Raw genomic sequence first — 14,906 nt, forward strand, 5'->3', positions numbered from 1 at the left:
CCCTTGAAATCGTGCATATCAAGGTTTAGATTTATCCTATGTTTCATACTCTCCTAAAGGATCGTTTATTGGTAAATGGATTATTACCATATTGACAGAAATGAGCGTTTATTTCAGTGGTTCGGTGATATAACTAATTGCAGCCATGACTAGGAGCACCCACGCCAGTAACATACATAGGTCACTGGTAACATATGGCGCGGGGATCCATTTTACCACAGACAGAAGTTCCCTGTATATTTGTTGACCCACACTTTATCGACGCACTGCATTGAACTGGTCTACGATTTCAAACTCAGCAAACATCCTTTCCCACCATTATTTGATAGTAATACAGGCATATACATTTATTATATAATCCTAATCATATAATTGACAATGGTATTAACTTCAATCACCTTATGATAACGTAAGAGATTTTACCGAAAGCTGATGTGCAAAATAACAAAATAACATAACATTTAATCATATAATGTTTTATATGTGATAATGTGCATCAATTCTGCTAAAGTGCACAATGTATGTTAGGTTGGATACATCAAAAAGGGTATTTGGAGACGAAATATATATCAGAGATTCCAATTATGCGCACGAAGTTTTTTCATTTTCTAAAGATTGTCTGAGTTTGTTTCCAGTCAACAAGAGACAAATGAAAAGAAATAAGCATTGAACTTCACTCTGAGTGAGTGTACTGGAGCATTAACCTTTATAGAGCGAGGGCCAAAAGATATAAACGTCGAAGTTTGCGTCTCAGTTTGGAACGCACAATGTCTACATAGGTACACTATTTTTTTATGTCATGAGAGCATATATTGCCTGATTATACTTGTCACTTTTCCCTTTCCTCTAGACATGTAATATATTTGTGGTTGTTACTTTTAATACAAAATCGCCTTTTCATACCAAACTTCAATGCGCCTTGTGTGTTTGGAGCATTAGTGTGTGAATGAAGAGAGTACAATACTGTGACTACGTATGGAACATGCTTTATACCAGTCAGGTATACACAGGACCATGTGTGTGTACATATACGCATGAGAAATCAAACAACCAAAACATTATAACAACACTGTGCGTAATTACCTAGTGTAGCTTTAATACCTTGATATTTTTACAGATCTGTTGTTACTGATGGAATGCAGTGGTCGGGGTTTCAAAATCTCTGAATAATGCACGGAAGCCAAACTTATCGTTTTTTGTAACTTAGTCATTGGTTTAACTACCCAAATAGGCTGGAAGAGTCATAATATGCTGAGTATCCGAAAAGCTTTCAAAACCCAATGTGGTTCAAGCCCTTTCTGGAGACGTGTCCGACCACTCTCAAATTTAAATTTGTCTGAAGAACTGAAGTGATTAATCTGGTGTGTCCGCTTGCTTTACACTGTTTAGCTTAGACAAGGTCACGTGAACCTGCATTTGTAAAATTAAAAATATGAACCCAATTTGTTTACATTGTTGAAGAAAAACTGTATCATGTTTTAGGTCCGGTAATATGTACATATTCTTGCCTTCAAGTTTATAAGGCATGGAAACATCTGAAAATTGACATGTTTCCCCTTCTGGGGTAATGTCAAACTTTAGTAAACAGAAAATATTAGAAATTTCAGTATCTACTGCAATTAATAGGAATGTATTAGGAATACTCGATAATCAAGGTATCAACTTTTGAATTTATTCCTGGAAATGTCTTTAAATCCGGTCATAGCATACATGAAAAAGGTGCTTATGCATATACGATGAGCATATGTTTCAAAGATGTTGCTTCATATGAAATAAACGCCCTAACTTACTACATATCGGGAAACATACGCAAATCCGGTCATAGCATATATTTCCTACTTAATTTGTATTTGTTTCAGTACCGTAAAATACGGATTTTGATCCTGTGATGGCTAAATAAGAACAGTGGCATTAACCTCGAGGTCTCTGAAAGGTTGTAATTGTGCTGGACTTCACGCATCCTTTGAATATGTTCCTGCGAGTGGCGGCCATCCTGATTCTCACTGTGGTGTCATGTTCTGGAAATCCTGTGACGGAGTTCGAGGACTGCGGTTAGTGACGTAAACACCCGAGATGGTCGGAGTAACACCACGAGGGAGCCACGATCGAGTTACATGACTACGATTTCGCAAAAACACTTTAAAAACAACCCAAAACACGTAATGTGATTGATGTATTTATGTATGAACATGTACTGTGATTACCTATTACCAACAAGCCAGTAAACTAAGCCGTAAACTACCTCATGCTTTATATATAAACATTTAAAGGATGTGTATCAATGTATGTACAACTGTGATGTTTACCCTGATTGCACTAACTGTTCTTTCCTCTTGCAGGTTCTACTGTTGGTGAAATCAACCACATAGACATAACGCCCTGTGAGTACAGCTCCCGGTGTTCAATTCCCCGGGGCAGCAGCGTCACTCTCGCCCTCAACTTCACCGCAAGTACGTCATGCAGGCTTCCCAGAATGAGTGAGCGAGTGAGTGAGTGAGAGTGAGTGAGTGAGCTCAAGTTTTACGATGCATCGGCATTATTCCAGCCTGATAGCGGCAGGTACTGAATGCATGCACAAGTCCATTTCACAATTTTTTTTTTTCATTAAAGTATTATTTACAAATAGGAACGTCACAACACTGTATTTTACAAAATCGACTTGATAACATTTGCCATATACCATATACACTTCCTCTTAACATTCTCTGTTGCAGATGCCGAGATCACTTCAGCTAAAACCTCCATAGCCGGAATAATTAACGACAACTTGTACCCATTTCCGGTTCCGCTTGATGCGTGTCAGCACATGGAGTGTCCGTTACAGAAGGGAAGCCAGGCTTTCTACAAGAACTCATTCTTCCTATCAGCAGTACTACCACCGGTACGACCTACCAATAATCCTTTTCACCGGATCTGATTCTAATGACACTATACTGGTGGTTGCTTTATTTTTGCTGACACAAAGGTAGCTCGTATTTGTGTAACACATCCAGTTTGAGACTGAGCTCATGCTAGTTACTGGCTCTTATGCCTTCTACAAAGGTTAGCTCTTAAAGATGTGTATCAGTGTAGCTAGTCTTATCTAAGTGAGACTGATTAGAATGGTGAGTGAGTATAGTTTTACGCCGCACTCAGCAATATTCAAGCTATATGGCGGCGGTCTGTAAATAATCGAGTCTGGATCAGACAGTCCAGTGACCAACAGCATGAGCATCGATCTAAGCAACTGGGATACGATGACATGTGTCAAGCAAGTCAGTGAGCTAGACCACCCGATCCCGTTAGTCGTCTTTTACGACAAGCATGGGTTGCTGAAGATCACGGATCTTCATTGACGGATCTATGGTAGTGGGTGACTGTTACACCATCCACAAAGATGGGTCTTCGGGAATGTGTCACATCAGTGTAACACATCTATCTTTATTGTTACTGAGCTTAAACCAGTGGTTAATGTCACTTGTATACCTTCTGTAAAGAATGTTGCGGCTGGGTAGCCTAGTGGTTAAAGCGTTCGTGCGTCACGTCGTAGGTTCGATTCCCCACATGGGTACAATGTGTGAAGCCCATGTCTGGTGTCCCCGTCGTGATATTGCTGGAATATTGCTAAAATTGAGTAAAACTAAACTCACTCACTCTACAAATGTGATGTGAGATCTTTTATATCGGTGTCACACGTCTGATTTTAATGATGCTGGGTCTATACCAGTGATTGCTAAACATGCGTACTACAATGTAATCATTGACATGTAACATCATAATGGCATTCTAAACCATGTTCCCGTGTTTCAGATAAATGCCACGGCCAAGTTCGAGCTGCTTGATCAACTCGAGAGACGCATCGTTTGTTTCACTGTTAATGTAAAGCTGGCTTGGTGATGTCAGCTGTCCATATCTATAGTGAATAAACATCTTTTCGAACCAAACGCATTATGATTTAACGAGTTTTACAGAAATCATATGGAATCCTACACGGGACAAGCAAAAACAAACAAAAAGCGTCAAAATTGAGCAAAGCGCGACACGCACGCACGCACGCACACACACACACACACACACACACAAAACAAACAAAAAAACTGTACAATATAAGCAATCATGGCTAGCGTCATGGAGTCACGGAACAAATATTTCAGGACACAACACTTGATATATCATGGGTCAAGGGAAAAGATATACTGACTGTACTGTCCATGCACCAGCGTGAACGAAGGCTATGCCTGTCTCTAAGGGTAATAGTGTATATAGTTCGGTTTTCGATCGTCAGGATAAAGCGTCAACAACTTGGACCAGCAACAGAACGCGACCGCACTCGTTTGGACAGGTATGTGAGCATGGCGATAGCCCCACATCTGCTGTCATCTTTCATACTTCTGAATCAAACATGAAAACTTCAAACTAACCTGTCTCGTCCCGTGCCTTCGTTCACGCATCGTGTACTGTATTTCCCGCGAATCACAAAGTGTTCGAGCCCACTCAACTCCCCCTTTGAAAGTTCCTGGATCCGCCCATACATGTAGGGTAACAATATGGTGCAGGAATCCTGATGTAGATCATTTAAAGAGGTTACAACCAGGCTTGTTAACATCGACCCATCTGGTTTGTCCCGTTATGTGGAGTAGATTCAATACAAATGGACAAAAAAACGCGCATAAAATCTCCAAATCATCATTATCTTCGCCGAAAAAAGCCTTCATGAGAATATCCAGTTGTTGTATACTCGGCGTCAGTAATGAAGGGTCAAGCTTTTGGTAACACTATTTCCAAAATTTGTAAAATTTGTTGGAAATATGTACAAATGAATGTTTTACCAACTTTCTCAACAGTATGGAAAAACACATCGGGCCACTGAAATGTCATTATTACGTTCTTTAACGTCCGCAGTCTGTTACAAATGGCGCATCGTTTTATTCAAATTGTCAATATGGAAATCCACCTGTCACTCAATGTCAATGATTTGCACGTGCAAGTCGCTCTATCCATGGAAAGTGGAGGACAATACACATGCATTTATGCTTTTTCAATGCCGTTCATTGTTCAGGTTCCTCTTTGAAATCGCAGCCTAAAATGAGACGTTTCGTTGACACTTGCTGAAAGGGGTCAGGCAATAGGCCTTTTGGAATCTGTCCGCTTTAATGTGAGTCAGAGTGCTATTGGTAGACTGGGAATGGGTCCGTGGAATACGTCGACCAGGTCGCCCCAGAGTCACAACAGTCCGAGATGATAGGCACATGATTAACACTGCGATTCGTAACACATTCCTTAACGCAGCAGATCTTCAGACAGAACACTTCAATGTTAACAATGTAAGGATATCCAGGAGCACCGTTCTTCGACGTTAAGGGGCTGCCGGACTCCGCTGTAGGCGATCTGCAGTTCGTCCACCACGTCAAAGGCAGGCGCGTTTGAGATGGACTAGACATCATGGCCGCTGGAATCAACGCCAATGGTCTCGTGTGCTCTTCACAGATGAAAGCAGATTCAATTTGTCCTTCCATGATGATCGCCAGAGGATTTATCGTCGCAATCGAATCACAGATGCAACTGCGGCCACGCATAACCGATTTGGCGGGGTTCGGTCATGGTTTGGGCATGGATAAATCCTACTGGACGTACTCCACTGCACGTGGTCGATTCCTGCAAGTTATGCATGACTTTTATGGTCGATCCTCTTTGCTGCAAGACGACAACGCTAGGCCTCATAGGGCCAGGATTGTCACGGAATTCCTTAGGCAGCAGGGTGTAGAGCGGATGGAGTGTCCAGCATGCTCGCCAGACCTCAACCCAATTGAGCATGCCTGTGATGAACTCGGTCGACGTGCGTACACACGTAACCCAGCACCAGTGGATCTCCCAAGACTCCGCAGAGCTCTAGTAGAGGAATGGAATGCGATTCTGCAAGCTTTCTTTATGAACTTGATCTTGGAGGCGCGAGGGGGTTACACAAGATATTGAATGACCGTGTGCTTCATGTTTGTCATTTTTATTTTGGGGTGTTGGTCTATACAACTTATGTTTGCTTGTGCTGTTTGAACTTTTTGTCTGTAGGTCACGATGTGTCACGTTTGTCAACACATGAAACATTATTATGATACTCTTAGTTCTATTATTTCTGAGAAACCTTTCTTTACATGCGATATATGTCATTTGACCCTTTATGTTAGCAATATTCCAGCAATATCACCTCTGGGGACACCAGAAATGGGCTTCACACATCGAACCCGGGTCTTTGGCGTGACGCGCGAACATTTTAACAATTAGTTTACCCCACCGCACCCGAGTTCTATGAGGTTCTCATCTGACCAACTCACTGGACAAATGGGATGACGTAATTTGGTCTACATGACGTTGGCCGGTCATATTCCTTCCTACGATCATCAGATCGTTTCTGTTGTAATCCCAGCCCTTGACGCTGTCACCGCCGTAGCTGCCATGCTCCTGGAACACTGCCGGATAGTACTACTCTTCCCGCCGTCTCAAACACATTTCTACTATCTGTAAAGTGTAAACAAAACCTTGCTTCACCAGAAAACATACTGTGCTTGGAGACGTGGGTAGAGCTACTATCCGGAAGCGTTCCAAGAGCACCATAGGTTCAATGGTGACAGCATCAGGCTGGCGAGTTACTTGTCACATTTACTTGCGTCTTAGTTGAAACGATATGGTTTTAGAGTATCGACAAGCGTTCTTAGATCTTATTTAGTTATCAATATTATCTTCGCCTTGATAATCCACCTGTGTGATTGGCAAAACGTTGACACTGGCGGTGTAGGCAGGGTGACGTCACAAATGTCCGTTGTGTCATGTATGTATCCCTGCGCCTAGACATGTTTTGAAACAACTCGTAGTATGATAAATGGCATCTGCCACTCGTGTAGTAATCTTTATGTTTCAAACAATGAGATATATAAGACGTTATCACTAATCTCTTGTGACATGTGATCGTGATGGGTGTATTACCTCATCAATGTTGTAGGACTAGACCGCCTCCGTGGTGTAGTTAGAGCGTCCGCCCAAAGAGAGCGGAAGGTCGCGGGTTCGATCCCCGGACTCCACGTCATACCAAAAGACGTTAAAATATGGTACTTGTTGGTCCCTGCCTGGCGCTCGGCATTAATGGGTACAAGGACTGGTCGGCTCGGAATCAGTATAATGTGTCTGAGTGGGGTATTCATGTTTCACTGCGGCATGGTATCTCAGTGGGCTAGCACTATAAAACCAGCTTAAGTCTGGGCTAGTACAAGCAGCCGCACATACACATACACGCACATGCACGTCGTCATATGAGCGAAATATTCTCAAGCACGACGTTAAACCCAATTTCGCCTCACCTCACCTGTACATCATTATAACACGTTTGCTTCGTAAGGAGTTTTATTAAGTATAAATAGATGTGACCATCACCACAGGACCTGGATGGGTACAGTGAAGCAGATGATACGTCTGTCGAGTTGATCCACCAACTGGAACTTGGCCGTCACATTTATCTGAAAGGAAACAACAGGCACTTGCTGAGTGTATTAAATTATTAACAGATTATATATCATTTTAATAGGTACACAAATGCATCCACCTTTGCAATAGATATAAAAATCGACGATCTGTATCGGGTCGATCTCTTGAACCTGTGATACACTTACTTTTTACACTGCATACTTCGTAAAGGAATCTATTTAGATTGTTAGGATTTGTGTAAAGGCAGCGTTTAAATTTCCCGCCTGCCCGACCGTCCGGAACGGTCTGTTTTCATCTCGGACGGTCAAATTTCAAAAGTAGCCTGTCCGGTGGTCTGGTCGATGGTTTTACCCCAAAGAGTATATATTTCATAATATCAGACAGGTTCTCTTGTCCTCAGTTTGAGGTGTTTAAGGTATTATAAAAATTATGTTAAACTACTTACGATTGGACAGTTCATGTTACGGTGCATTGCCTGTTGAGGCTATGTAGTTCATTGCGATGCTTACAAACAGTGATTGGAGCTTGCGCGAGTTGGAAATGGCAGTCACAGTTTTTTATTGTTGAAAACCGGACAGGCAAGTTTGTATCCTGACTGGTTATTTTTTAAAGTTACCAGTCCGGCTGCCTGGCTTGGAATTTTGGGAGTTTTAAACACTGGTAAAGGTCATACCTTTGGAAATGCTTCCGAAACGAAGAATGTGTTATTGTAGGCAGCCGAGTCTCCGTTCTGTAAAGGACACTTCATGTACTGACACGCATCCGGCGGAACCGGAAATGGGAACAAAGTGTTGTCAATAATTCCCCAGATGAAGGTTTTAGCTGAGGTGATCTGCCCTTCTTCAAAAGAGAATAAATGCGTTCCGTCAAATCGCAATTTCTTTCAAGATAGCATTCAGACGTTCGGTCAAATCACAATTTCTTTCGAGAAACGAAAACAGTCGAGTATGAAATAATATTACTGTATATTATATGGTGGTTCAGGAAAGTAAGTATCATGTTGAATGTTTAGACACTAGGTTGTACATTCGAGGACCTGCATGACGTACTTGCAGTGTAGGTGACGGAGAGACTGGCATTGATGCCCCGGGGAATGGCACACCGGACGTCGCTGTTACAAGGAGTTATGTCGATGTAGTTGATCGCACCAACAGTCGAGCCTGTAAAGAGGAAAGTGCGTGTAATTGGTCAAAGAATAATCGTAATACATATACGAGGTATATCGTCAGCTGTTACAAACTTGTCCTGAATGTTGGGGAAAGGGCGTGGTCGCCTTGGTTTGTTGGTTAGTTGGCTGATTTGTTTTTTAACGCAACACTCAGAAATACTCCAGCTATATGGCGGCGGTCTGTAAATAATCAAGTCTGGACCAGACAGTCCAGTGATCAACAGCATGAGTCTCGACCTACGCAATTGGGATACGACTTTGACGGCATACACCGTCAATCGTATAGGGAACACAGGGATGCGGGGTACCGTTAGAATGCTTCATGAACATTCTATACTGGTTGTAAGGGGCGAATTGGTGAATTGGTTGGTCCGAATTGGTGGTTTTATTGAACAAGTGTCATCGTACCCCAAGGGCGTGGATTGGTGCTCATAATGTCAATCACGGGTTTGTATGATCCAGGCTCTGTGCAGACCGCCGTCATTTACATGGAATGTTGCCGAAACAAGATATACACGAGGAAATGGTGTGTGCCAATATTTATATAATTACTGTGTTGAATGAAAGGTTCCAGATAATTTTTGTCGGTTGTCCATTTGCACTGAACGTCTGGGTGTTGTAAAATTGCTGCCTTATGTGAAACCGAGATATCCTCTTTGTATAACAGAGTTAATTATAACTGTAATATAGACTTATGTATGGCGTTACCTGTATATTTGAAATTGCATATATAGAACATTTAAGGTATAGTACCGTTTACTCACTCAGCTCAAGATTTTTTTAGTTTGTGAAGGGTTATATGTTTACATCATTTCATAAAATCCATAACCATGTCCTGATTAGAGTCACGTTGCCCGATCGTGACTCCCTCGTGGTGTTACTCCGACCATCTCGAGTGTTTACGTCACTAACCGCAGTCCTCGAACTCCGGCACGGAATCTCCCGAAGATGACACCACAGTGAGAAGCAGGATGGCCGCCGCTCGCAGAAACATATTCAGAGGATGCGTCAAGTCCAGCACAACTTTACCTCGTCCACGAGGTTAATGTCAGTGAACTTACTTAACCACGGTATCTTATCGTAATGGCGACCTTCACATGTATTTGTCAATGTGCTCACGCTGTTTCAGATAAATATATCACACGATACACTCACACATACTAGGAGACGATGAGGGTAGTGTTTCGGGATGGTCATGATCTTTGGTGCAACTATTGTCCGTCAACCTTAGTTCTGGCAACCAGTTTTTATCGATTTATTTTGCTTGAGTATGTTTTATAAAATGAAAATTAGACATGTGGTATTTGTATCCTTTGACTTAACTCAGTCATATAGTTGCCATTCCAAATTCGGGGTCGGGTGGTCAGGCTCGTTGTCATCGTATCCCAGTTTCGTAGATCGATGACTTGGTTGACACATGTCGTCGTGTCTCAGTTTCGTATCACTGTTAATGACTGGATTGTCTGGTCTAGACTTGATTATTTACAGACCGCCCCCATACAGCTGGACTATTGCTGAGTGTGGCGTAAAACAACACAAAACAAACAACAAATCGTACAAGGTTAAAGAGTTGTTTTGTTATCGTGTACTTTCATGATTGGGATCTCATCCCGTCACGTGGGATAACAGCAGATGATTGAATGTCTGTCAACACTGACAGTACGTGTGTCAAACATGCTACCTGCGACCTTGGGTCACGCCTACAGTACTGACTGACTGACTGAGTTTTGGTTTTACGCCGCTTTTAGCAATATTCCAGCAACATCACGGCGGAGGACACCAGGAATGGGCTTCACACATTGTACCCATGTGAGGATTCGAACCCGGGTCTTCGGCGTGACGAGCCAACGCTTTAACCACTAAGCTACCCCACCGCCCCTCCTACATTACTGATCAGTGAGGTGAGGTGAGGTAAGATGAGGTGAATTTGGGTTTAACGTCGTGCTTGAGAATATTTCGCTCATATGACGACGTGCAAGCGTATGTATGTGTATGTGCGGCTGCTTGTACTAGCCCAGACTGAAGGTGGTTTTTTCAATGCTAGCCCACTGAGATACCATGCCGCAGTGAAGTATGAATACCCCACTCAGACACATTTATACTGACTCCGAGCCGACCAGTCCTTGTTGTACCCATTAATGCCGAGCGCCAGGCAGGGACCAACAAGTACCATATTTTAACGTCTTTTGGTATGAAGAGGTCGGGGATCGAACCCGCGACCTTCCGCTCTTTGGGCGGACGCTCTAACCACTACACCACGGAGGCGGTCGATCAGTGTCAGTGCATGTGAGTGTGAGTGAGGTTATTCTCAAATATCCTGTCATGGGATGTTTGAGAGATCATGCGAAATGTACTTACTTTTTTAAACGAGAATCGAACAACCCTTTGATGGATCTTAATTTGTTAACCAAAAGAGCACTACTTTAAGAACATTGTTTCGATTGTCTCTCTTGATAAGGATGATCTGGATGACTTTGACAAACGTGTCCTTGAAGACGTTATTCGTCGATTGCACATATCAAATGAACGTATTTCATCCACAAAGATTAAAACAAATACTTAAAGATTAATATGATATCGATTTTTCAAGGTTCACGATCTGTAAACTCTTATTGAACTTTTAGTTGCAATAACAGACGCCTGAATACCAGATGTTAACACTTTGTCAGCCTGGGATATCATTCCTGAGATACCTGGCTGTCTTAGCTCTGTAAGAGTTTACAGATAGTGTCAGGGGTGGAAATAACTTTAAAATTGCCAGTGGCACATGTAAAATCACTTGCCTGATAATTTTTCCACTATACCGGCCGTTTTCTTGTTGATTTTTTAAATAAACAACATAATTAACGTTGGAAAGTCAACTGGACACCGGTACAGTGTGATATACAAATTTGCTTGCCCAACAGAAAAACACTGGACTCGGACGTCGGGCAATGGGTTATTTCCACCCTTGCAGTGTACCTTGAAAAATTAGTATCTTTGAGTATTTCCCATGTGGGGAATCGAACCCGGGTCTTCGGCATGACGAGTGAACGCTTAAACCACTAGTCTACCTCACCGTCCCTCTAGTATCGATGACTGATGATTTCTTGATACGTAAGAGACAATACGTCTTTACTCCAAGAATCAGGAGTTCATGCAAAGAGGTGAGGTGAGGTGAAATTGGGTTTAACGTCATACTTGAGAATATTTCTCTCATATGACTACGTGCATGCGTGTGTATGTGTATGTGCGGCTGCTTGTACTAGCCCAGACTTAAGTTGGTTTTATAGTGCTAGCCCACTGAGATACCATGCCGCAGTGAAACATGAATACCCCACTCAGACACATTATACTGACTCCGAGCCGACCAGTCCTTGTTGTACCCATTAATGCCGAGCGCCAGGCAGGGACCAACAAGTACCATATTTTAACGTCTTTTGGTATGACGCGGTCGGGGATCGAACCCGCGACCTTCTGCTCTTTGGGCGGACGCTCTAACCACTACACCACGGAGGCGGTTTCATGCAAAGAGGGTATCAGTAGAAGCTATATGTGATACCAATTTTATGTAACTCGCGTTCAACGTGACATATTGGAATTCATTTATACACCCGCGTGCTGCATTTGACCACGAATGTGTCCCTGGGAGATCTAGACACCTCGTTCAACGTGACATTGGTTAAAGCGTTCGCTCGTCTCGCCGAAGACCAGGGTTCGATTCCCCACATGGGTGCAATGTGTGAAGCCCATTTCTGGTGTCCCGCACCGTGATATTGCTGGAATATTGCTAAAAGCGATGTAAAACTTCACTCATTCACTCTCACTCACTCCTCACTCACTCACTCACTCAACATACCTATTCTGAATAGTGACTGAGTGATTATCGTAAGTGTGCACGTACCTATCCGTGCATATTGCCGGAATATTGCTTAAACTCACTCACTCAAAGTGACATTAAGAAAATGACATTTGGTTCGTAAAAATGATATGGCACAGATTCGTGATCTGAATTGTTATCTATAGATCGTATGACCGCTGCACTTGTGATGTAAATAAATAAGACCGTCACGAAGTCGTATAGAACTTTATCATGTACATTTCAGATGTTATTTATAGCTCATGGGCCTGAGATATATGCAGTAGGATTGAACTAGATTAACTTATCTTCCAGGGGCGGATACAGCTTTTTGAGAAAGGGGTGGAGGGTGGGGGTTTGCACACTTCATTTTCACCCGTTTTAACAAGAGTTTCAATGGTCATTTAATAAACTTTCAGGACAAAAAGGGGTGCACCTCTGGGTCCGCCTATGTCTTTGGTGCATTTTCAGACACATGATGTATGTAAATATAAATAAATATTCCTGAAGGATTCTTTGAACGAAGTACTTCAACCCATACGCTCATTCCGTTCAGTTTATCGAATTTTCACACATCCCTTTCATCGAGGGGGGGAGTCTTCTTGCTGGTTACGGAAAGGGGCGAGTGGTGACGAAGGAGGATCACAATGGATCCGTCAGATTAATGCTACATATTGCGGCAGTTTGTAAGTGACCACACTTAACCAGACACACTGGTCAGTATCGATAACACCACCACCACACTCAATCAACCATATCACTCATTGTAACCAACTACTACTCATTTTCAGTAGGGTGCGGTGGGGTAGCCTAGTGGTTAAAGCGTTGGCTCGTCACGCCGAAGATCCGGGTTCGATTCCCCACATGGACACAATGTGTGAAGCCCATTTCTGGTGTCCCCCGCCGTGATATTGCTGGAATATTGCTAAAAGCGGCGTAATACTAAACTCAGTCAGTCAGTCATTTTCAGTAGATTTACAGTAGATTTACGACGATCGAAGCGCTACGAAAGCTTTGTAAAACGAGGTCAAGGTAATGACTGCAATGAAATCAAGTTACAAAACACACTGGTGTTATATAGAAGCACACGTTGATCAGGGCCGGTGAGGTAGTCCTGTGGATGAAGTTATCGCTCGTCACGCCGAAGACCGGGATTCGATTCCTCAGTGAGGTGAGGTGAAATCGGGTTTAACGTCGTACTTGAGAATATTTCGCTCATATGACGACGTGCAAGCGTGTGTATGTGTATGTGCGGCTGCTTGTACTAGCCCAGACTTAAGCTGGTTTTATAGTTCTAGCCCACTGAGATACCATGCCGCAGTGAAGTATGAATACCCCACTCAGACACATTATACTGACTCCGAGCCGACCAGTCCTTGTTGTACCCATTAATGCCGAGCGCCAGGCATGCAGGGTACCATATTTTAACGTCTTTTGGTATGACGCGGTCGGGGATCGAACCCGCGACCTTCCACTCTCCGGGCGGACGCTCTAACCACTACACCACGGAGGCGGTCCGATTCTTCAGTAATTATGTAGGCTGGATGAACCAATTTCCATGAACATAATGATGGTATTTCCTCTTAGCAGCAACATCTTTCCCCTCATCTTACAATATATATATGGAACAAGCGACAACGCAATACTACTATATTCATGAACGTTCATTAAGCATAACCTGAATCCAAGCTACGTGTTAAGATCCGGCCAAGTATTGATCTTCAACAACCCATTCCTGTCGTATGAGGTGGCAAACGGGATCGGGGGGTCAGTCCCGCTGACTTGGCTGACACATCTCATCGTATCCCAGCTGCGTAGATCGATGCTCATGATGTTGATCACTGAATTGTCTGGTCCAGACTCGATTATTTACCGACTGCCGTCATATAACTGGAATATTGCTGAGTGCGGCGTTAAACAATTATAACCCATGGTCCAAACAGGCCGAAATACTCTAACGAAATAGACTAACATACTGGAATGCACTTGCAAAAACACGTTTTTCAAACAATATCTCAAAAGCTATGGATCGCATGTTCACGTGCTGAGATTGTAAGTTAATTGTTACTCTTTTAATACGGGGAATTTGGTTTTAAAAGCATATACAAGAGCATGTTATGTGTTCATAGTGATCATTCCAAAAAGTGGATGGTGCGTGATTGATGCTCATGTTATAGTATATTTTGTCCTTTTTAAGGTTGTTTAACAGCGTACCCAGCGGTATTCCCGCTGTGTGGACCAGACAAGCCAGAGATTTCCAGGGGCGGATACTGCTTTTGAGGTGGGGTGGGTGCACAGGCCCTTGTGTCTTTGCGAGGATAAAAGTTTTAAATAAATGCATAAAATTGAGATGACCCCCGACTCGAAATGCTTCACAGTACAATACACGATGATGCATTGTACTGTGAACCATTACGAGTCGGGGGTCATCTCAAAAACAATATTTTT

At 42.8% G+C, this 14,906-nt stretch overlaps 2 protein-coding genes across 2 annotated transcripts; one reads left to right on the top strand and one right to left on the bottom strand.

Moving 5' to 3' along the window:
* The first annotated feature begins 1,881 nt into the window (after positions 1–1,881).
* LOC124275734 (NPC intracellular cholesterol transporter 2-like) lies at positions 1,882–3,923 on the top strand. The gene is made up of 4 exons (XM_046711380.1): positions 1,882–2,051; positions 2,340–2,450; positions 2,715–2,881; positions 3,790–3,923. The coding sequence occupies exons 1-4, from the start codon at positions 1,970–1,972 to the stop codon at positions 3,874–3,876; spliced, it is 447 nt and encodes a 148-aa protein (XP_046567336.1). The 5' UTR covers positions 1,882–1,969; the 3' UTR covers positions 3,877–3,923.
* A 3,430-nt stretch (positions 3,924–7,353) lies between these two features.
* Positions 7,354–9,691, bottom strand: LOC124275735 (NPC intracellular cholesterol transporter 2-like). Its single transcript, XM_046711381.1, has 4 exons — positions 9,533–9,691; positions 8,502–8,612; positions 8,126–8,292; positions 7,354–7,484 (listed from the first exon to the last, which is right to left on the bottom strand). The coding sequence occupies exons 1-4, from the start codon at positions 9,612–9,614 to the stop codon at positions 7,398–7,400; spliced, it is 447 nt and encodes a 148-aa protein (XP_046567337.1). The 5' UTR covers positions 9,615–9,691; the 3' UTR covers positions 7,354–7,397.
* Between the last annotated feature and the right edge of the window lie 5,215 nt (positions 9,692–14,906).

The sequence above is a fragment of the Haliotis rubra genome, unplaced genomic scaffold (assembly GCF_003918875.1).
Source record: "Haliotis rubra isolate DU_JTF1 unplaced genomic scaffold, ASM391887v1 Scf202, whole genome shotgun sequence".
Lineage (NCBI taxonomy): Eukaryota > Metazoa > Mollusca > Gastropoda > Lepetellida > Haliotidae > Haliotis > Haliotis rubra.

Excerpts from the sequence above, each read along its gene's own strand:
- LOC124275734 (XM_046711380.1), top strand. The coding sequence starts at position 1,970 with ATGTTCCTGCGAGTGGCGGCCATCCTGATTCTCACTGTGGTGTCATGT. Across the intron at positions 2,052-2,339 it reads GACGGAGTTCGAGGACTGCG|GTTCTACTGTTGGTGAAATC; the intron begins GTTAGTGACGTA and ends TTCCTCTTGCAG. Across the intron at positions 2,451-2,714 it reads CGCCCTCAACTTCACCGCAA|ATGCCGAGATCACTTCAGCT; the intron begins GTACGTCATGCA and ends TCTCTGTTGCAG.
- LOC124275735 (XM_046711381.1), bottom strand. The coding sequence starts at position 9,614 with ATGTTTCTGCGAGCGGCGGCCATCCTGCTTCTCACTGTGGTGTCATCT. Across the intron at positions 8,613-9,532 it reads GCCGGAGTTCGAGGACTGCG|GCTCGACTGTTGGTGCGATC; the intron begins GTTAGTGACGTA and ends TCCTCTTTACAG. Across the intron at positions 7,485-8,125 it reads TTTCGGAAGCATTTCCAAAG|ATAAATGTGACGGCCAAGTT; the intron begins GTATGACCTTTA and ends GTTTCCTTTCAG.